Source organism: Corythoichthys intestinalis, chromosome 4 (assembly GCF_030265065.1).
Source record: "Corythoichthys intestinalis isolate RoL2023-P3 chromosome 4, ASM3026506v1, whole genome shotgun sequence".
Classification (NCBI taxonomy): Eukaryota; Metazoa; Chordata; class Actinopteri; order Syngnathiformes; family Syngnathidae; genus Corythoichthys; species Corythoichthys intestinalis.
The window spans coordinates 14,044,857-14,068,598 of record NC_080398.1 but is presented as its reverse complement, the minus strand read 5'-3'; the positions used below and the strand labels follow the sequence as shown (position 1 = coordinate 14,068,598).

The window sequence follows — 23,742 nt, the reverse complement described above, 5'->3', positions numbered from 1 at the left end:
CATTCCGCAAGTCATTGCGTCTTGGTGTCACAGAGTCGCCATGTAAACTGCCCCTATATTTTGCTACTGAAAGTCCGACCTGTATCACAGTTAGCATAACATTAATCTGTGTGAATGTTTTCTACTGTGAACGTTAAACCATGAAATGTAGTGAACTTGGATTACCACCTTATAAATAGTTAATTGATGATTAACAAGTTTGTATTTCTTGTGTATGTTAATATAATTTGTGTTCAAATTTTGCAATTAAAATTTGCTAATAAAATCCAGACATTTATTCTGGAAGTTTTCAAAATGTTTCTTTTGTAGTCTTTGAAAACAAAGGTTTGAATCGAACGGTGTATCACCTGAACCACTACACAGGAAAGTTAGTATAAGTCAATACAGATTTATTTTGCATTGATCATTTAGCCTATCAATTTCAGGTTCATAATGTCGAGAAATGTAGCCATGACTCCATAAGCGGAGTTTAAGGGGGGGCCAGGTGGTCCAGCCCCCCCTGGTGGCCGAAAAGTGTCGTTGCATTTAAGTGACTTTCCTATATACATATATGTTGCAAAGCAATAAAACAAACAACAAAAATGAATTAAATGAACAAAAAAAGATATTTTTATAATGAGTCAATGATTTTTTGAACAGATCATGTGACGATTATCTTAGACGGTCATTTGCTTTGCATATTATTTAAAAAAAAAAAAAAAAAATTTGGGGAGGGCAATTTTATTTTTCAAATGTTTTTTTTTCTCTGTTTGAAAATATTTTTTGTAATGGAAGCAACTTTTTGGGGGATTGAATGATTTAGAAACAAATGTCACACAAAAAGGATTGCTAAAATCAAAGATTTTTTTAAAATGAGAAAAATAAGTGTTCAAATGCAAATATTTGAGTCTCAAATGTTTTTTCGCATTCATAAACTTTTTTTCTATGATTTAAATTTTTTTTTTTTGATTGAAGTGATTTTTCTTTTGAAAATACATATATTTTTAGTTTGACGCAACTTATTTTTTGATTGAAAAATAGACACAGATGTCCTAGCCAAAATGTGGCCCAAACGCAAAGCAACATTACTTCAATCAAAAAAGTTGCTTCAACCAAAAAAAAAATTTGACTTCAAAAATTTTTTTTTAAAATCCAAAGAAAAATAGCTTTCAAATGCATTTTTTTGAGTTTGAAATTCATTTTTTAATTGGACTTTTTTTTTATTGAAAATATATATTTTGATCAAACTTTTTTTTTTTGATCGAATAATGAAGACACATATCTACCTCCATATGGCTCCACCCAGGTGATACAATTTTTGACTGGGGTAACTACATTGGCACGACACCGGCAGACATACCGTATTAAATGGATGACGATCTTGGCGAAAAGTATAGCTGTCCTAAGCAGCCTGATTTAGAATTCCCCTCAAGAATGATGGGAAACAAAAACACAACTTATATTTTTGTAAGTTAATTTTATTGCTGACACTGCGTTTTGGGGTCATCAACATGTTGTGCCCCCCTGCCCCAAAAGCTAAACTCTGCCTATGCATGACCCCCGTTCACCCAGTCTTTTTGGTCCTATAAATGTCCCTACCCCGGCAAAAAGTGTATAAGCAGTCGTCCCTACCAATGTTTTGACCAAACCTACGCCGTTGGTTGTGGATATAAAATAATCGGAGCTTGGTAGTAACGCGTTACATTTTCTTGAGTAACTTTTTGAGAAAAAATGTATTTCTTAGTTTTACCACGCAATACTTTTTACTATTACTTGAGTAGATTTGTGAAGAAACAATACTCTTACTCCACTACTTTGGGCTACATTTGAGTCGTTGCATTTTTTATTCTAACATATTGACTATTTTTGCCAGATATCCCGACAGTGCGCGTCAATGAGAAGTTGCAACAATTACATGACTCGATTGTCCCATTCAAGTTTTTTCTCCACCAGAGGGCACTCGTGCTGTGTTGTTCTGACCTGAATTCAATTATTACAGGTGGAAGATTTTTGTGTGATCTTTTTGGCTTAATGCGGTCATGTAATAAGTTATAGAGTATAGTACATTATAATAACAGTTCATAAAGATGAAGATGTGCTGAGAAAAAAAAATCTGCCATGATTGTATGCAGTTACAATGAATTTGATTTTTGTGGTTTTTGGCCTAATGCAAACATGTAATAGGTTATAGAGTATAATAACAGTTCATAGAGATGAAGCTGTGCTTAGAAAAATACCAATATTTAAATAAAATAAAAAAATCAGCCATGATCGTATGCCGTAAAGTTACAATTTTACTCATTGAGGGTACTTGAGTAAAATTTTGGATGATTACTTTACTTTTGCAATATTTTGGATGCTCTACCCACCTCTGAAAATAATATGGTATTGAATGCAGTCAAAGTTGCATCCTGATTTACTGACCTCACAATTTAGTGCACTTATTAAAAAAAAAAAAAAAATCAGTTTGGTAGCACGGCTGCCTCACAAGTAACATGAAGTGGCATGAAAACGTGGCTTAACTTCAGATTGCCACTGTGCAGAAATGCCATACAGTAGAATACTGAACGAGTGAGACAGATGTTCCATTAGCACATACAATTTACTGTGGATAACAGAACTCTTTATAATCCAACAATGCCAACCAGATTCATGCAAAAAAACGGAAACATGACCTTTGGAAAATAGAGTTTAATAATACATAAGGTTCACTTTAAATGAGCCAGAGGAAGTAAAATGGTATGGTGGTGAATCCTTAAGCCTAACACATTCTGATCACACTAAACCATATTTATATATAAAAACAAAAAACGACATAGTACAGTGTCTTGTTGCCACCACACCTTTCATCATAACATATATTGACTTTCACTGTGAATTCCCACCCAAAATTCAGATGTTCTGTCTTGCAAAAGTGGGATGCAGCCAAATTCAAATGCATATTTAATTCTAACAAATCTAAATGCATACACAAATGTATTGTAAAAGTACGGACAAGATGGGGAAACATTTGACTCCTTTGGAATGAACATAATCAAACGACGTGTGACTTGCAAACAGGTCAAGTTTTAATGGGGACAGATGAGGTGACCTGGTAGATCATTTCAGATGTTTTTTCGGGTCCCGCTTCCACGATGTAACAATCGTCTTCGTTATCGTCTCCTGTATCCATGTTTACGACGCTTTGCCCTTTGTTGGCAGCACCTTGATTCTTGGCATTTGCAGGGAACCTGCGACTTCTATCTCCGTTCACCTGAGCGACGCTGGCCTTGGGGGCCGGCGCCGCCCGCTTGGGCTTGACCACCTTGCCGATGCGGCCGTGTTTGGCCAAGAACTCGTCAGCTTTGGGACACTTGTGCCTCTGCAGCTGCATAGTGCTCTCAAAGGAGCCGTGGCACACTCGACACGTGACGTCTGAGACCTCCACGGAGGGTTGCACGGGCGAGGGTGAATGCTTCCAGTTGCTCTTCTGAGGGATGGTGACTGTCGAATTCTCTTGTTTGGAAGGCGCGGGCTGAGCTTTCGGAGCCATTTTGCCAAAGGTTCGTACATTTAGATTCTTCAACTGCAGTGCTGACGTAACTTGAAGCATCTGACTGTTTTTTTTCCCCGCCTTGGAATAGTTGCGCGGATTCTGAGTCGGGTTTATTCCTAACGCGGGACTCTTGTAATTGGGTGGCTTGGCCGTAATAAGTTTGAGTTTGGCCGTAGTGCTGGGGGAGTTGCAAGTGTGGAAGCGAGGCACAAACTTCCTGCTGGAAAGCAGTAGCCCACATCCAATGCAGCCGCTGATTTTATCAGCTATGTGACTATTGTTGGCGTGCGACATGAGCATGTGCTTGGTTTTGAAACTCTCACCACATTTTCCGCAAGTGTACGGCAGCCATGGATTCGACTTGCGGGTATTTTGCAATGTTACCACGGGCTGGTAAATTGTCCATAGATCTACTGTTGGCGCGCCCACAGTAGAAAACATACTCTTCACGTCCATTCCACCTTGGCGAGAATTCAAAGATGGCGACAGGTTCTGATACGAGGTAGGCACGCTGGAGCTCGGTTTAGAAATTTTAGACGAAAAAGCAGACGCCGACAACGCTTGCTTCATTGACGCCAACGACGCTTGCTTCATTGACGCAGACGCGCCATCACCTTTCCAGACAACTTCCCCCAATTTGAAGCGTTTGAGTTTCTCCTCTTCCTCGATGTGCTTCTGAAAACGCCGCTTGTTTATCATTTCATGGTGAAGCGCCTGTTGTCCCGGCTCGTGCGTGACGTTGTGGGAGAGCATGTCTTCATACAAGGAGAACTCGGTTCCGCAGGAGCAGATGTGACTGGTAAAGGGACACACATGCTCCTCCAAAAATGTTTGAGTGGAAAAGATCTGTTCGCAGCTGAAGCAAATGCCTCCTGTGTTCAGATCGCCATCTGAAGTGCTTCCTTGGAACTCCATCATGAGGCCTAGGATGGAAGTTACTTCGAAAGTGGCACCTGTTTAAAACATTTAATACTTTTTTAGATAAAGCTCTAAGTTTACAATAGTCCAGTTTGATATATTTAACGACAAAGGCTTATAGTGAGCCATGAACAGCATTAATAGAACACTACCAACCTTCAAAGTAAAACAAACACATAAAATACGTCACAATAGCTTTAAAGGGTATTACATAAATGACATTTCTTGAACGCAAATTACCTTGTGACTTTATTACGTTATTACGGACGTTATTTTTGATGGAACGTGAGCCTGCTAATGCTAACATGCTAGGCTTAGCTTTAGCAGGATAAAACATGACAACGTTGGCTTACTTCTGTCGGTCGGTGAAAAGTATCCGTGGAAGAGAATTCGACTCTTATCCTCGCCTCAAATAAAACGCTCGAGGGCCGATGTCGTTTACAGGAACAGCCGAACCGTCGACATTCAGGTATAAAGTGGCCAACATTCGACCACACCATTAAAAAAAAGGGAAAGATAGCCAGTCTTCTTCTACGAATGGCGCCCTTTGCAAACGGAACATCCGCTGGCGAAAGGTTTACCCTGACCTCTACTGACGAAACAGCGAAAGTACCCCTGTCACATATTTTTACGTCACTTTTATGTCACTCCAAAACGTGAAACGCGACAAAAATTAAACATCCTAAATAAAGGCAAACAACTGTTTTTCTTTGCCGCCATGCCGTTTTTATATTAAAGTATTTTCCCTTAAATGTAACCTGTCACGAGTCTTTCTTAACCATTTATTGGCAATGGGTACTCATTTAAAACTCATTACTGCCATTGACGACACCTGACGTACAATCCATATTGCCTGAGTGGGTTGTCAGCGATTTGGAGCGATCAATTGCATCGAGTTAACAGTAAATATTTTCCCATTTTATTTTTTAAACGTTTGGTTATTTGATTTTTTTTAAACATTTAAATCAAAAACCGGAAGAGAAAGAAAACGTTATTTTTTTTAAAATATTAGATTTTAAAAAATAAATAAATAAAAAAAAAAAAACATTTAAAGAAGTATTCTCTTATTTTATGTTTGAGAAATTACAACAAGAAATGAAAATGCTATTTTTTATTCAATTGCATCGAGTTAACAGTAAATATTTTCCCATTTTATTTTTTAAACGTTTGGTTATTTGATTTTTTTAAACATTTAAATCAAAAACCGGAAGAGAAAGAAAACGTTATATTCTTAATATCACATTAAAAAAAAAAAAAAAAAAAAAAAAAAAAAAAAATTTAAAGAAGTATTCTCTTAATGTTTGAGAAATTACAACAAGAAATGAAAATGCTATTTTTTATTTTTAAAAAAAATCAATTTATGAAATGTATAAAAATAAAACATGAAACATTCACAGCCACATCTCCCAGTTTAAATGGATTGGACAACTTCCGTAGTCAATTGCGATTAATGACTTAAAGCGTATGATTACATTTTTTTTTTTTAAACAAGTTTAGTATTGTTAGGGAGGAATAACCAGTGTATTTTCATTCATTTCAATGATATATTGTATATCTTATATTGAGACATCAGGTTTAACCACAATTTGGGTCATGTTGGACATACTTGGACACAAAATTTTATTTTTGTTGTCTCCATGACCCAAAATTGATGCCTTTACTTGTGAATGTCAGATCCTTATTAATTTATTACAAAAAAAAAGACGCTATGAAGGGTTACAATAATATATACTATGCAAATGTGCCGACATTACAAATGAGCCATGACAAACACTAATTTAAAGACAATGGTGGTGGTATAAGTGTCCAGTACGTACGATTTATTTTTACCAATATAAACTAATATACTTTTCAATTTTTTTATCCAAACATTTTTAGCTACATTCAACACTTTTAATAAAATGCATTTATACATTGATAAAGTAATCGAGTCCGGGGTAATAGTTTGCGGTCTATCAAATTTACAGTAGCGTGCACTCACACAGATTTGCCTTGAGAGCAACACTATTGAATACTGCAATAAAAAATACAATCACCCCCGACAAATTTTTTTATTTATACTCCTTTTTCACTCCAAATATTCTAAAATGCAAGTTATTCAATTTATACCTCCTTGGAACAGCTGCTTTAAAAGGTCCTCTTTCCTGATGGAGTTCTGTGCCAATGGCTGCAACATACCATATTTATACATAAGGCAGAATGCGCTTGTTCACAAATATGACAAGGCAAGTTTATTTGTAATTATTCATTCACAAAGCAAATTCAATGTGATAAAGAAGTTGTAAAAACATAATTACTGTCTTTTGTTCAACCGTCGAAGCCCGTCTTTACTGGATCTTTTACTTGTCAATACTTAATCAACAGGGGGGAAAAAATCCGAACGCAAAGCAATCAAATGTCTGAGAATCTTGTTTATTCGTTATCTGCTTGCAGAACGGTTGTCCAACAATTGCAATGCCGCATTCTACCGAGCCAAATGTTTGGATGGACTTACAATAGAGAACAAAACCCGAAAACATGTTTATGATTTGGTCTATTTAAAAACACTAGAACAAGGAACAGTACAACTATTTGATACATTTTTAAGTGCAACTATTTACAACCATGAACCTGAAACACAGGACTTGACAAAACTACACTTCATTCCAAAAGCAGCAAACTGCTATAAAACTAAAGTGTTTTTATCATGTTACTTCACATTAAAGTAATAAAAAGCAAATAGCCCACAAATTCAAAACGTGGAATTTTGTAATACCACATCCTCAACACATACATTTTTAAAGACAAATTTACAGTCAATGTTTTTAAGTCATTACATCTGCGACCATGGCATTATGTACTCTCTTGCGATGGGTTCTAAGAGATTTTAAACTTGGGTATGAACACTGACAGATATCACAGCGGTATGAATCAGACTGCTTGTGTGTCAGCAGGTGCTTCTGCAAACCGTCCACAGTGCCGAACCAACGCAGACAAGTGGGGCAGCGCACGGGCTTGATGGCCGGTTTGCAGGCGCCGCTCCTCTGGTGAAACAAAAGACTGACCATGTTGGGGAACTCATTGCTGCAGCGGGAACAGCGATAGGTTTTGGGTGCATTTTGAGGTCGTCCCCCCTTGCAACGATCCCAAGATAAGTGTCTTCGAAGGGAACACCTGGAAGCAAACGAATTTCCGCATCGATTGCATATAGTCCTCTTGTTTTTGTCAACGTTTGGACGCTGAGTGACTGGTTCCTTCTGTGATGTCTGGGGCACAGGCGGAGGTGGGTGCTGATGATGCTGTGGTTGTTGAGGTGGCTGCTGCTGAATCCGAAGCACTAGGGGTTGCGATCGCTGTGTTTGGAGTCCCTTCAGCAGCTGGTGACGAGGATGCATGTGGATCTGCAGGTGAACCTCGTAGTCAGCCCAGGAATTAACAGTCTCTCCGCAAGTTGGGCACGTGTAGGATTCTTGTGCATGCTTCTGAAGATGCTCCAGTAGGAGTCTCGGAGATGTAAATCCAACCCCACACTCGCAAGTTACCCTCCTGGGTAGCACAGAGGGCAGTGACAATGTGCCCCAGTTGTTTGCGTCATTATCTGGTTCGCTTATGGGAACGGTCAGAAAATTGGACTGTGACGACGGCTCCTTAGTTGCTGACCGCTGCAACTGACATCTTCGCCTGTGAACCATCATGTTATCTTTGCGGTTGAAGTTCCTCCCACAGACAAAGCAAGCGAACATTGGTTTGGTGCTATTTTGGGTCGCGACATCATGACCGGAATTGTGAGATCCTACTGCAGGACCCCGAGGCCTGAACCCACAAAGCCGTAAATGGCGAGCTAAAGTAGATGGACGACTGTATGTTTTCTGACACCTGGGACAAGGGTAGCGCTTTATACCATCTTTGACAAAATAGCTCAAGTTTGCAATCTCATTTGAATCAGGCTCCATTTCGTCGTCATTAGCGGCGTCTGAAGGACTGAGCAGCTCTGCTTCATCATCCAAGGGCATTGTCCACTGGCCTTCATCCATCTCGTGAGGAGCAGGCATTGCTTCCGGGTTATTGTGTTCCATCGCAGAGGCATTCATATGTTGGTCCATATTGGAAGACTTGACATTATGTAAGAATGGTGGGAAGCTTTTTGCAAAGCCACACCAGGCAAAGTCAGACTGCTCAGAAGTAGAGGACACCTCCACTTTGATCCTTGGGGCTTCAGTGCCGATAGAAACACTGCTAATTTCATGCTCACCTGGACCATCCCTGGATGTCAAAGCTTTATTACTTGATCTTAATACTAGCAGTCTGTCAGAGGAGGTGGGGGTCTGAGCCATGGGTACCCTTGGGCCTTGACACTTGTGCTTCTTCAAGTTATACCTACGGGCATAATTGTGCTTGCACACATGACAAAAGAATGTTTTTTTTGCATTGTTAAAGCTATGGAATGGCACGATTTTGGGGACCAAAGGAAAGGAACTTTGCACCTGCGCAGGCATTCTCACCGACGGAATACAGACATGACTGTCGGTGAAAGGTAGTTTACCAATGATGAGTTGTTTGCAGCGACGGCAACATTTAATTCTCTCCTTTTTGTGCAAGAAGTGATGCTCGGTTAGTCTGTCAGAGTTCGGAAAGGTCCGACGACAGCGGCCACATTGGTATCTCCCAAAGAGAGCAGTATTGCTAGAATCTCGGAGTTTCTGACGGGTTTCAAGAACCACGACGGGTGAGAGCACTTTTGTCAGAGAAACTATCTTTTTCCTGCTGGAGTCGATAATTCGGCTAATAGTTGGAGCTTTTGTTTTCACTCCGGTCTTTGCGAGCAATCGCCTCAACTTTGCTACAGAGAGATCGTTGACATGTGGCTCTTCAGATTCTTTGACTGGCATTATATCAACTGGGACAGCTTCTTGTTTGGGGGTGATGATACCATGACTGTCATTGTTAGATGGTGAAACGGAGGCGTGATTCATGTAGGCAGATGCCAGAATTCTCATTAATTTGTCATTTTTAGCCTCTCGTTCCTCACCGTCACTGCTATGAACAGATGGCGAATCCCTTATAGTCTCGGAAATTGACTCACTAGTTGCTGATGTCTGCGCAGGTTCTTCATTACTTTCTTGGGGGACTGAACATTGCTCAACAGGAGGAGTTAATGGAAGAGCTTCGCCATCTTTTGGTGTTTCAATAACATTGGGCTCTATTTTAACAGGTGGGGATCCTGAAGTAAAGGAGCAAGCCTGGGCTGAATCTTGCTTTGTTTCCGGTGGTCTTAACTGTTCACTCAGGTGAGGAAAAGCATCAGTAGACTCTGTTAGGGTTGAAAGGGCACCACTATCTGCCATTTCTGGTGACTTTGATTGAGAAACATGTAATTCCTTATGTTGGAGCATAAGACAGAAGTCCTGAAACTCCTCTCCACAATCACAGATATAAAAAGATGGCGAGGCGCTGTCAGACAGTGCTGGTTGATTGGACGATTGCAAGTTTGGAGTCAAAGCACCATGCAAGCTTGTGTCAGGAGGAGCAATGACCTTTGGGATCATGCTGGTGTGCGTTGCCTGGTGTGCAAGCAAGGCTGCCAGTCCGCCAAAGGTTGCCGTACATGCCACACAACGATAGATTTTGGAGGATGGTGGCGAATTGCCCTGGAGCCCAAGCATCATGGAATGTTTCCTGTAAATAAACAACACAAAAGGGATGTCATTGGATATTGCACAAAACCTTTACTTCATCAGAAAACCCTTAAAATAAGGTTTTTAACAAACTACAATTGAGCTTAGAGCTTATGAGCTTAAAGAAAAGTGGAGCATTTTAAAGACCCAAAAAGTGAATTCAGAGGTTTGTTTCTAGTTGTGACATTATATCAGTAAAAATGTTTTTCACCATTTCAGTTTTTTGATTTTGGGAGTGTGGAAGACGAATACACTACATTCAATTTGCAGTTGCCAATCGACCGAGGTACAGTTTCAGTGCTTTTTGTGGCCATGCCCACAGCGTTCTGGCATGAAAACAATGCCTTAATGTGTAATGATTTTGAAGTCTCTCCTCCAAGAGCCGTCATCATATCGTGGTGGAGGAGTTTGAGTCCCCGAATGACCCTAGGAGCTATGCTGTCGGGGGCTTTTGCCCCTGGTAGTATTTCACATAACAGATTGGTCTTACGCGAAGGGTCAGACAAAGAACGGTTCAGAAGACCCTGATGGATATAAAAACAGAAGTGTAAACGGCCCGGAAAAGTACCGGGGCTCTGCCCTGGAGCCAGGCCTGGGGTTGGAGCCCGTGTGCTAGGGCCTGGTGGTCGGGCCTTCCCTGGGGGCCGCCCGGGCACAGCCCGAACCGGATACATGGGCTCGTCATCCCGTGGACCCACCACCCGCAGGATGAAGCTGCAAGATCTGGTGCAATGTGGACCAAGTAGCAGACCAAGGCAAGGACCTTGGTGGTCCGACCCCCGCTTGAGGGAACAGGCTTTCGGAACATGGAACGTCACATCTCTGGCGGGGAAAGTGCGAGAGCTTGTGGAAGAGATTGAACAATTCCTGCTAGATATAGTGGGCCTCACCTCAACACATAGCTCTGGCACCTAAGTCCTCGAGAGGGGTTGGACACTCTCCTTTTCTGGAGTTCCTCCGGGGGAGAGGCGGAGGGCTGGGGTGGGTTTCTTGATAGCTTCATGACTCTCTGCCTCTGTGTTGGAGTTTACCCAGTGGACGAAAGGGTCGCTTCCCTGTGCCTTAGGGCCGTGGAATGGGTTCTCATGATTATCGGTGCATATGCACCGAATGGCAGTACAGATTACCCGCCCTTTTAGGAATCCCTTGGAAGGGTACTGGAAATTGCCCCAAAAGGGGATTCCATTGTCCTACTGGGGGACTCATACGACCACGTGGGCAATGACAGTGTGACCTGGAAAGGAGTGGTTGGGAGCAACGGCCTACCTGATCCCGAGTGGTGTTCAGTTATTGGATTGGACTTCTGGCCATAACAAACACAATGTTTGAACATAAGGATGTCCAGAGGTGGACACGGCACCAGGACACTTTAGGCCGCCGGTCAATGATTGACTTCGTAGTCGTATCATCAGACCTGCGGCCGTATGTTCTGGACACTCGGGCAAAGAGAGGAGCAGAGCTGTCATCTGACCACCACCTGGTTGTGAATTGAATCAGATGGCAGGGAAAGAAGCTGCACAGATCTGGTAAGCCTAAACGAATAGTGAGGGTCTGCTGGGAACGCCTGGCAGAGGAACCTGTCAGACAGATTTTCAACTCGCACCTCCGGCAGAGACTCCCCGTTCCGGGGGCAGAGGGGAACGGCGAGTCTGAATGCACCTTGTTTCCCTATGCCATTGTCGAGGAGGCTGCTGAAAACTGTGGCCGCAAGGTAGCTGGTGCCAGTCATAGCGGAAACCCCTGAACCAGATGGTGGACACCCGAGGTGAGGGTGGGGCATCCGGCTAAAGAAGGAGGCCTACAGGGCATCTTTGGCCTGTGGGTCTCCTGAGACAGCTGACTGGTACCGGCGGGTCAAGCAAAGTGCAGCTGTGGCGGTCGCCGAAGCAAAGACTCGGACATGGGAGGAGTTCGATGAAGCTATGGAGGAAGACTATTGATCGGGTGCAAAAAGGTTCTGGCAAACTGTCCGGCGCCTCAGAAGGGGAAGGAAGTACCTTGCTCACACTGTTTACAGTAGGACGGGGAGCAGCTGACTTCAACTAGGGACATTGTCGGGCGATGGAAGGAGTACCCTGTGGCGCTCCTTAATCCCACCAACACGCATTCCATGGAGGAAACAAAGCCAAGTGGCCTGGGGCTGTACAGGTCAATCACTGGGGCAGAAGTCGCCGAGGTAGTGAAATTACTCCGCGGCAGCGAAGCTCCAGGGTCTGATGATCTCCACCCTTGGTATCTCAAGGCTTTGGATCTTGCAGGGCTGTCTTGGTTGACGCGCCTGTGCAACACTGCATGGTCATCGGTGGCAGTGTCTTTGGAATGGCAAACCGGGGTGGTGGTCCCTATCTTTAAGAAAGGCGACTAGCGGGTGTGCTCCAACAATAAGGGGCTCACACTTCTTAGCCTCCCCAGGAAAGTCTACGCTAGTGTACTGGAAAGGAGGCTCCGGTCGATAGTTGAACTTCAGCTCGAGGAGGAGCAATGTGGTTTTTGTCCTGGCCATGAAACAATGGACCAGCTTTTTACCCTTGCGAGGGTGCTCAAGGGGGCATGGGAGTTTGCCAATTCAGTCCACGTGTTTTGTAGATTGGGAGAAGGTTTATGACAGTGTCCCCAGGGGCATACTGTGAGGGGTACTCTGGGAGTATGGGGTGGATGTAGGTTTTAAACATTCTCTGTGGTGTGTCAAAGTTGAAGGACTTTCACTTCACAGGGAGTCAATTGAGAATTAAAGCAAAATTGTATTAAACATATCTTTACAGAACATCAATGCTAAATTCAAGGTTGCACAATTCATGCGAAATATACAAATGGCACACACAGCTCTTTACATTTTCATAAATGTACGTATGCCCCCATGCTGCACAAGATATGAACAGTACATATAAAACTATGCTTGCCATTTGATCATTTTGCTTGTATAACCTACTTGTTGGCTTTCTGGCTTCCTACAGATCGAGTTAAGTGAATTTGAAGACTTTAAATGGCATTAAAAAGTCTTATTTAAGACTAACTTATAAAAAAAAAATTAGAAAAAAGTTTAGAAAAAAAAACACGGGATGTCAAGTAGTTTTGTCCAGTCGGTGCTAAAAGTCACATCCAACCACATCCACATGGCATACCTGGACGTGACACCACTTAAACATGTTTTATTCTGGCCACAAAATAAACATTTTTTGCAAAAGACACCGGCAATTTTTTACGGAAATTCATTTTGACAGCACCGCCATTTAGTTACACTAGCGTGAAATTTCGTGAAAACCGAGATCAGCGCCATATCGCTCCAAGAAATCACAAAGTTGGAATAAAACTTTTAAAATAATTACCCTTAACACAAAAAACAGGATTTGTGCATCAAGTCGGGACTGTAATATGTGTTCATTTATGTGGTGAGAATCTTGCATAAACCTTTGGTGAATGTCGTTTCTAAAAGCAACTACATTATTCGTGTGAAAATTTCCCCCATTGACAAACAGTAGTTCCCCCAAGGCAGTCTTGGGGAAAAGAGGTCAGGGAGGGATGTTGCAAGCTTCTGAGGAAGAGCTCGAGGCCTACTGCAGCGAAAACCTTAGGGATAGCCAAAGGTAAAGCCCCATTGGATCACCGAGCTACGTACACCACCCAACAAGTTGTAGCGTCAGCTCCTGGGTCAAATGGCATTCCGTACAGAGTGTAAAAAAGCTGTCCAGGCCTCCTCTAGCTGCTATGAAAATTGACCCAATCCAATGGCATAGAACAGTGCCATAACCACCTTCATTCCGAAGGATTCCCAGCACATCAGGCAATTTAGACGCATCGCTCTGCTTAACGTGGAGGGGAAGATTTTCTGCTCGGTTTTGGCATAACACATGACCAGATTCCTTCTGGAAAACAAGTACATCGACACCACTTGCCAAAAGGCCGGCGTCCCAGGTTTTTTCCGGCTGAGAGGAACATAGCGGCAAGATTTGGGAACAAAACCGATCAGCGAAGAGCCACAAGAGCAATCTCCACATCGTCCGGTTGGACCTGGCAAATGCATAGGCTACGGCTATGCCCCCATCAGCTGATCAACTTCTCCTTAGAATTCTTCCAAGTACCATCATGTATCCAGGACATCATGACATGATACGTTGACAACTTCCGCAACTACTTCTCCACCCAGTTAATCACAACCAGCTGGCACTGATTGGGGAAAGGCATAGCGATGGGCCGTTCCATCTCGCCTATTCTGTTTACAGCAGCCTTTAAGATCATCTTGATTGGAGGGAGACAAGTGGCCCGGGGCATCAAGTCTCAATAAGGTCGCAGACTCCCAGCACTACGGAACTACATGACTGTTGTCACATCGCTCCTCCGGACGGCATCGTGTACCGCAAGACTCTTGAAAAGGCTGGCGGAAGTGTGCTCCTGGGCTGCGATGAAAACCTGCCTAATCTCCCAGCAGAAAGGGTACCAGGTGCGACAACATTACATTCTGTCAATGGTAAGTAGATTCCAACCCTTGCGGGCCAGCCGATTGAGAAGCCTTGGCAGGCTCTATACTGCTGAACTCTCTGACAGGCATATGACAGCCTATAGTAAATCCCAGCTCTCGAAAGGGGTTAGCCAAAAATCAACGACATCTTCCTACCTGGTAAATTCAAAGTTTGGTGTTACCAGTTCACTTCATACCAATGCCTAATGTGGCCAGTAAAGCTTTATGACATCACCCATTCATCAGTTGCAGAGCTGAAAGAAAAAGCCAACAACGCTACCAGATAGTGGCTGGGGCTTCCTTGTTGCAGCTCAGCCCCACTGTTTGGGAGAACCAGCCTGAAGCTCCCGCTGAAATCCATCAGCTTCAGTTACAAGCTGGAAAAGGATAAGGCTAAAAACCTCACCAGACATTAGCCTGCAGAATACCAGTGCCCAGATCCCCACCGGACAACAATGGAGCGCACCCCTGTCTGTTGCTCAGGCCATTAACCTCCCTAAAGCATCACAAGATCATTTGAAGCACATCAACTGGAAAGTGCCCGTCTCGGATGGGGGACAGCTCCAAAAATGTGGTCTAGAGTGTCACAGAAGGAGAGAAAAGACCTGGTGATCTCAGGAATAGTGAAGGAGGTGATCAATACAAGATCAAAGCAATATCCCAAAAACAGCAAAGGAGATGGACTATCTGGAAAGCAGTGGTTGACATACATGTGGAGAATGCCTCAAGCAAGGATGACCTTCCTCATTGGGGCCATTTACGACGCACTCCCCAGTCCCCAGAAACTACACTGGTGGTACAGCTAGGAAGATGCTTGCCTGCTCTGAGATGCTCAGAATCCCAGCCTGAAGCATATTCTGTCAGGGTCCAGGGCAGGTTTGGCACAGGGTCGGTTTAGATGGTTCCACAACCGGGTTCTGCGCAGGCTGGCCAAAAGTCTCAAGGAACGCAGACTGGAATCAAATGGGGCTCATCACAGAGGCACATACGCTTTGTGAGGCAAGGAGACCAGCTATATAAGGCCAAAATAAGCCCCCCCCCCCCCCCCCCCAATCGCTTCTCACCCGCGGACCTGAGTGGATACTAGTGGTCAACCTTGGTCACCAACTGAAACTCCCACAAGCGATCACAGCAACTCCGTTGCCAATGGACATAGTCATCTGGTCTGACGAAGACTGTTATATGGGAGTGCTGACGATACCTTGGGAGGAATCGAAGGACACGGCCTTCAAGAGAAATAAGAAACAGTATGCAGAGCTGGCAACCTCGTGTTCTGAAGCTGGTTGGAAGGCACACACAGTCCTAGTAGAAGTCTGCTGCTGAGGTTATGATGGAACTTCCACCCAGTGCTTCGTCTGATCATTCTGGAACACTGGCTCCAAAAGTAGAAAGATGACCTGGCGGATGAGGTCAGGCAAGGAAGTTGATGGCTCCGGCTTCGAAGAAAGGGCAAGGCATGGAGAAAGGAAATATCTTGGGGTCGGCTGTGGGGAGCGGCAGGGAAAGGTCCCAGTCACTGCTCCACCACCTAATGGAGTTCTATGCTCCAAATATAATACGAAAAATGGTGTTTGTGCATCAAACTGGGACTGTAATAAGCAATCATTTATGCAGTAAGAAATCTTGCATAAACGTTTGGTGCGCTTTGTTTCCGAAAGCAACTACATAATTTGTGTCAAAAATCTCCCCAATGAAAAACAGACCCAGGTGTTGAGTAAACACGCATGTCTTTTTTTTTTTTTTGCATCTGCTCGATTAAGGGATGTGAAAACTGTCAAAGTGCGTCTTGGTGTGTACTAGGCTATGTGGAGCACCTGCTTTTTTTTTTTTTTTTTTTTCAAATATGTTTAATATTTTTGCTGCTGTTGAAGTGTGACATGCAGTGTTAAATAAATCATCTATTTTGCAAGAGACATGGCCTCCTGGTTCCCTTTTATATGAATCTTTGTCATTCATAGATGAACCCCATTAGCCTGTACTAAACAGTATGATATGAATACGATGTGGTTATGGCGAGTCAACCAAAGTCTTCCCAAAAAAGTGCTATTCAAGTAATTCAAGAAAATTCTTCTAGTTTTAATATCGCATTATCTAGCAAAACCCCAAAAATTTGCAACTACAGTTTTTTTTTTACAAGATCGTTCAGCCATACACAGAACTAGATTTCAGAGGTTATGTGGCTGCCTCCCTTTCTGTATTTAAAAAGTAGTTAAATTTGCAGTTTTGTTGTGGTATAATTTTTTTTTAAAATAAACATTTGATGAGTACCAATGTATTAAATTATATGTAGTATGACAACATGCTAAATAGTTTTTTTTTTTTTTTTTAAATCAATTAATCTTTAGCTTCTAAATATATTGGTCAATTCTAAGTCAATGTTGTAATTATTGCAAGAGGCCTAGACAGGATAAAACATGATTTGCTCACAGGAAAAGCCGAGGTGAGGCATTTTGGAGAGAAAGTTAGAAAGGGCTAGACTCCAATGGTTCGGACACATCCAGAGGAGAGATCATGACTATATTGGTAAAAGGGGATTGAGGATCGAGCTACCAGGCAAGAGACTGAGAGGTAGACGAAAGAAAAAGAGAAAAAAGTAGATGGAGGTGCTGATGGAAAACATGAGAGTGGCTGTTATTAAAGAGGAAGATTCAGAAGATAGGGGTCATCCAAGTGTGTCATCCTTTTCCATGTCAACCTAACGGGACAAGCCAAAAGGTCAAGAAGAAGTAAAGAATTTTGGGAGAATGTACTTCAGATTGCCGAAATAAAAATGTAACTATTTGGAAGGTTGGCGTGTCTCAATAAATGTGGAGTAAATGTGATGCAGCGTTTCAGAAAGAGAACATCCTACCAAGAGTCAAACATGGTGGGTTTAGTTTGATGGTCTTCGTCTGCTTTGATACTTCAGGACCTGGACAACTTGCTGTGATTGACGGAACCATGAATTCGGTCTTAACCAGAAATTCCTAAGGGAGAACATTGTGCCATCAGTTCATGACTTCAAGGTGTAGCATTCTTGGATTCTGAAGCAGTCCAGAATTCTAAAATCATAGACTTCATAAAAATATTATGAAGTCTATTATAAAAGTCAACTTCAGAATGGCTTTTAAAAAATATAGAAAATGGAAGTTGTTGAGCGGCCAAGTTTATGTCTGGATTTGATTCACTTCAAAAAGTTCAATTCAGTGTTTGTGCTAAAAAAAAAACTCCTCCAGCGTTGCTGAATTGTACAATGGTAAACAATGATGAAAAACGTCTCCACAGAAATGTAAACGACTCATTACTCGATAATGAGGATGCTTGATAACAGTTGCTGCTGCAGAGCATGGTCCAAACCGTTATTCCGTTTAGGGGGCAATTATATTTTTCCATACAGTGCCATGTAGCTATAAAATAGCTTTTTTCCCTTAATAAATACAATTACCATTTAAAAAGTTTGTTTCTGTTTAGCTGGGGTATCTGCGTCTTCTATTTAAATTTGTCTGATGATTTTAAACATTAAAATGGGGAAAATACATTTGAGAATAAAGAGAAATACATTTTTGTGGCACTACAGTGTTTCCCCACCACTGTCAGTGTCAATGTGCCACGAGAGTTGGTCTGGGGTGCCGTGGGAAATTATCTGCCATGATGTCTTACATTGTAATATTTAGAAAGAAAAGTCATAATATGACCAGATTAAAGGTGTAACATGATGAGAATTAAGCCACACGTTGTAAAATTACAATATTAAAATTGTAATATTACAAGAGAAAAATTGTAACATTACAAAATTAAAGTCATTTTGTTGCTTATTTTCACGTTACGTGAACCGGAAGTTGTTTGGTTTCACAGTCTTCAACTTTTGGTGACATAAGGTCTGTGTGAACACAAAACTGCTTTTCGAGTAATACCGTATTGGCCCGAATATAAGACTGTGTTTTTTGCATTCAAATAAGACTGAAAAAGTGGGGTTCGTCTTATATTCGCGGTCTAGACATTATACCCATTCACCACGCTAGATGGCGCCAGATATCATTGAAACGATGTTCTGTCATGAGAGATCTAAGCTACTCTCAAGTTTAACCAGTTTGCATTATTTTATTGCAATGTTTTTCCTTATTCAGATTTGTTTCAATACTACAGTTAGACTTCACTTTGATGGTTAATGCAGTTATTGCATTTTCTTTTGTTTTATCACAATAGATTGGTTTATTTACATTTCAAAAAGCAGAAGCCATTCATTTACGAATGTGATTGCACTTTAGTTTACATTTTTAAATTTTCAGATATTAAGATTTGAATGAGACAAAATAACATGCTTTTTCTCTCAAATATAATGTCATAATCATGTTTCAGATGTTCTGTAATTATTTTCTGTATAAAAATTTGGTGTTCAAAAAGTCTTTTTTCAAACTTGAGTCTTGATAAAAAGGGGGTCGTCTTATAATCAGAGCCGGCTTATATTCGGGCCAATACGGTATTAGGAGACTGACGTAATATTGGGAGAAAAAAGTTGGACAATTACAAGATTAAAGTTGTTATCGTGCTTATTTTTACGTTACGTGAACCAGGAGTTGTTTGGGGTGAACGGACGTCCAACTTCTGGCGATGTAAAGCGAGGGTGAAGAATTACAGTCATGTGAAAAAATTAGGACACCCTATGGAAGCCTGTGTGTTTTCTAACATATTTGGTCATATGGATATTTGATATCAATTTTAACAATCTTGGGAGATTTACGTAATAGAACTAAACAATAAAACTAGTGATGCACGATAATACATTTTTCAACCGATATCGATAACCGATAATTACCTGCCCCTTCCGCCCGATAACCGATAATGTCACGCCGATAATTCTATTCAAATATGTATGTAAAATTTTAAAGTATACATAGATCAATTGTTATTGTGCAAAAATGTAATTTAGTGCTATTTCTTTCCACATTAAATGTGAACAAGTAGTAAATCCCAACAACTAAACAATGGCAATGACATTGTGTAATGGTAAGCTTTTGGCAAAAATTACTTAGAGAGTAAACACCCAAGTTGCACAAAAATGCCTTTAAAAGTGAGCCATTCCTAACATATATCACATTACTACACTGCTAAAACACCTCCTTAAAACTAGCAGAATTAGGAAAAACTGTTGATTGCGCACATTTGGAGGCTAAATCAGGTATATAATTATCGGATTGCATTATCAGTTGAATTTCGTTTTATCTGGATTATCTGTGTGACGTCATAATTGCCATTATCGGCCGATAATTATCGGTGACCGATATTATCGTGCATCTCTAAATAAAACTGAAAAACTTCACAAGTTTAACCTTCATGGCGTGCAACGAGGAAACCTTTGCTCTCCAAGAAGAACATGAAGGCCAGACTGAAGTTTGTCAGAGTGAATGTAGACAAAGACCAGGACTTCTGGAATAATGTTCTTTGGAAAGATGAATCTACTGTAAAATTCAATTATTTGGACACCAGAACAGAGGAAACGTTTGGCGAAACCCATTTCAGCATTCCAGGAAAATAACCTCATACCAACTGTGAAGTATGGAGGTGGAAGTGTCATGTTTGGGGATGCTTTGCTTCAGCAGGACCTGGCCAGCTCACCATTATTAAATCCACCATGAATTCTATCATGTATCAGAGCATGCTTGTAGAACATGTGTGATCACCTGTGAAAAAAATTAAAGCTGAGGCAGAACTGGACGCTGCAACATGACAATAACCCAAAGTATAACAGTAAATGCACCAAGGACTGGCTGAAAAGGAAGAAATGGAGAGTCCTGGAATGGCCAAGTCAAAGCCCAGATCTTAATCCCATTGAGATACTGTGGGGTGACTTGACGGGCTGTACATGCAAGAAACCCCTCAAACATTTCACAGCTGATAGTATTCTGCGTTGAGGAACGGCGCAAACTTTCTTCAGACAGATGTCAAAGACTGGTGGATGGCTACAAAAAGCGTCTCACTGAAGTTATTTCGGCCTAAGGGGGTAACACTAGCTATTAGTTGGTAGGGTGTCCTAACTTTTTCCTTAGTTAGAGTATGCATTTTAGTTGATATATTTTTTTTAATGAGTAAAACAATGTTAATTTTTGTTGTTTACCAGCAATTAAATCATTTCCTTTCCCAGAGATAAAGAAAAACAAGATCAGACGCTGATATGTGAACATTTCTCAATAAAGAACTTAATATTTAATGTAGTGCCCTTTTTTTCCCACATGACTGTAAATATTGAAATACTTATTTGTGTTTGATTCCAGTTGATAAAACTTTGATGAGAATATTATTAATATAGGCTAAATTTAGGTTAAATTTTAAGATTTTCAACTGATGCGGTGTCTTGAGATTTTCTCCAAAGTGCCTCTGCTCAAAAAGGGTTTGGAAACGCTGCTGTATAATATGGTCTACATTATAAATGCAACTGTGAGTTTGACCACTGATCATTCACAGCCCATCGAGGTGAATAATTGACATTCAATGTATTTTGGGTTATTCTCCGAAATAAGTAACCACTTCTGCATATCTAAAGTTTCAGAAACAAGCAGATTAAATGATTTCTTTAAATATAAATCCAAGGTCTCCGATGACATTTTTGGCACACAAAGGGTTCATTATATCGGATGAAAACAATGTATTCATCCCAGGTTTTATTGTTTTCAATGCAAAATAAGGGACCTTAAAATACTCAACCCTTAATAATTTTGTTATTTTATGATACTTCAACGTGATCTTGGCGTCATTAGAAAGTTTGTTTTAACTCATATTTCATTGCAGCATTTAAACATTTGGAAAATTATTGCATCAATCATAACTTTATTCATTCGCCTATCTCACTTACCTGAGCTTATGTCGTGTTTACCAGAGTAGTATGTACATAATAACACACGTATGTGCATTACATACTGAGTAGACTTCCTTCAAAAGGCAACTTTTAAAAGTTAAAAAGACAAAAAGCTTAAGAAATAAAGGGCTGACCATATTAACCGTTACCAAATGTTTAATATTGGAAAGGCAATAACGACTGAAAGACACGCTAAGCTAATGCTAAACCGACTTCACTATGGTCAATTGGGGCTACCACGCTAACTAACAGCTATGCTAACAGTGCAATGCTAAATTCAAAAGACGGTACAGTTTGGCCTGTTTGAAAAGAATGCCCCACACACCAGCTTTATAATAAACTCGGAAGATCCACTAGAAAGCTAATCGAGGGGAGGTGGCTGGCCACGCTCCCGGGAGAAGCCATAGAAACAACGGACACGAGCGAACGAGCTATCGAGGTCCCCTCGCCTGAGCTTTTTCTGTACCGTTTAAACACTCACCTTGTCACACAAGAACGTTGTCTGAAGCCTTCGAATTGGACACAAAAGGATTGCGAGAATCACTGCGTGGATCCTGAGACATCTGTCCGCGCAGATGCGTGAGCTCTCAGAAACGCGCTTCAACCTCGAACAAACGTGAAGATGTGCCAGGAGAAGAAGAGGAGGAGGGGCAGGCGGAGGTTGGACGTCCAGCTGCGGGGTATAAAGTCTCTCCAGAGCCGACAATGCGCGTGCGCAGTAGACACGCCTGCAGTGAAAAACGCCTCTGCCCCTGGAAACCTTGGTCACGTGGTCCTCCTAGCAGCCTCGAGACCGCCAAATACTGCACTGAGCAGATGCCATGAAGGGCGGTACTAGACGAGCAATGCCTGTGCAACAATCATCCCTGGTAGAAAATCCAGTAGGCCTATATGCTGGAGCCTGTAACAGCAAGACGAGCACCAAAACACAACAAATCAAGCCGAGACTTGGTGGGTTTGCTGTGTTTTGCTCGTGCTGGTGCAGGCACCAACATGTCAGATTTTCAAGCAGACCTTCAAGGGTAAAGTGAGCCCAATTCAAACATTTGACTTAACTTTAGGGCAGCATGGTGGGTTAATATCACAACCGTCTCACATTGCTGAGGTACATTCATTCTTCTTCTGTACACGAGGTCGTGGGGGTGCTGGAGCCTATTCCAGCACCCTGAACTGATTGCCAGCCAATCACAGGACATATTAACGCGCCGTTTACATGGTGGCGCTCCAAGAATACAACATATTTCTTGTTTGCATTTACATGTTTGCATCTTGGTTCCGTCTCTCTTCGAACGATGTCACAACGGTGTAGTATTCATGCCAAGCCCTAGGGGGCTGTGCAGTTTTACATGGTGAGAGCCAATGATGCAGTTACTTGACAACAACCTCCTCAGCCCGGAAGACAACATACCCGCCTGCTTGAAGCAATGGCGACCACGCTGTTTTTTCTTTTGCTTCAAAAGGCACAAAAATGTGAACATTAAATATATTTGAATTAAAAATACAAAAACAGTAAATTAAAGACGATGTTCTACCATGTTTGCCTTTTTGGATGTTTACTAGCAGCGACTGCGCATGCCCAAAGTGATGTGTGCGAGTGCTCCCATCATCGGAGCAATAGCGTTCCATTCATATGGTTGCGAAGCAATCCTCACAATCGAGTCAATCCACTTTGGAGACCGGAATCAAAAGTTTACGTCTTCACCTTCACCACGTAAAGGCAATGTTATGGTTCTGGGTGAGCAGGGGACCCAAGCGCAAAGAAGGCAGGCAAGGTGGCAGGGGTAACAATAGTTTATTGCATAACACGAAAGCAGTCCGTGTCCAGATAATCAGGTGGGCATTTGGCAAGTGAGCTGTCAAGGAAGGTGAGCAATACAGGATCTGTAATCAAAGGCAATGTGAACTGAATAGAAGCAATACAAATGTTGGATCAAAGTGAACGCTAGAGTCACAAACTTGTGGAGTAGAGTTGTTAATCTGGCAACGAAAGTAGGCCAGGGACTGGCTTGAGTGGGCTGTTAACGATGATTGACTGCACCTGGTCCCAGGCTCACTCATCTGTTCAATCAGGGCACACACACACCAGAAGGAGGAGCAGGGCTCAAAAAGCAGGGGCCCTCACAGGCGAGGCCATTTCCGCAATACAATCGTTGCGTGTTGGTGTTCCAGCGTCACCATGTAAATGGACGCGCCATTCTGCGAGAAAACAAGCTAATATTTCGGGACCTGCCCCTCTTCGGCAAATTTACTCGCACACTGCTGCTCCATCCAGCATGGCCACAAATGCTCGCTACCACCAGGAACACCCCTTCCATATAGTGTATACAATGAATTGGTTTCTGCATAGCTACTAATAGTGTGAAATGCC

At 41.9% G+C, this 23,742-nt stretch overlaps 2 protein-coding genes across 3 annotated transcripts; both read right to left on the bottom strand.

Moving 5' to 3' along the window:
- Positions 1-2,654: 2,654 nt before the first annotated feature.
- LOC130914481 (uncharacterized) lies at positions 2,655-5,050 on the bottom strand. The gene is made up of 2 exons (XM_057833717.1): positions 4,786-5,050; positions 2,655-4,467 (listed from the first exon to the last, which is right to left on the bottom strand). The coding sequence occupies exon 2, from the start codon at positions 4,430-4,432 to the stop codon at positions 3,041-3,043; it is 1,392 nt and encodes a 463-aa protein (XP_057689700.1). The 5' UTR covers positions 4,433-4,467; positions 4,786-5,050; the 3' UTR covers positions 2,655-3,040.
- A 1,778-nt stretch (positions 5,051-6,828) lies between these two features.
- Positions 6,829-22,065, bottom strand: im:7147486 (zinc finger protein 658B). Of its 2 annotated transcripts, XM_057833695.1 has the most exons (3): positions 21,856-22,065; positions 17,394-17,508; positions 6,829-10,087 (listed from the first exon to the last, which is right to left on the bottom strand). In XM_057833695.1, exons 2-3 carry the CDS (start codon positions 17,405-17,407, stop codon positions 7,237-7,239), a joined length of 2,865 nt encoding a protein of 954 aa, XP_057689678.1. In that variant the 5' UTR covers positions 17,408-17,508; positions 21,856-22,065; the 3' UTR covers positions 6,829-7,236. The 2 variants fall into 2 exon arrangements, with proteins under 2 accessions (XP_057689678.1, XP_057689679.1); XM_057833696.1 differs by lacking the exon at positions 17,394-17,508.
- Between the last annotated feature and the right edge of the window lie 1,677 nt (positions 22,066-23,742).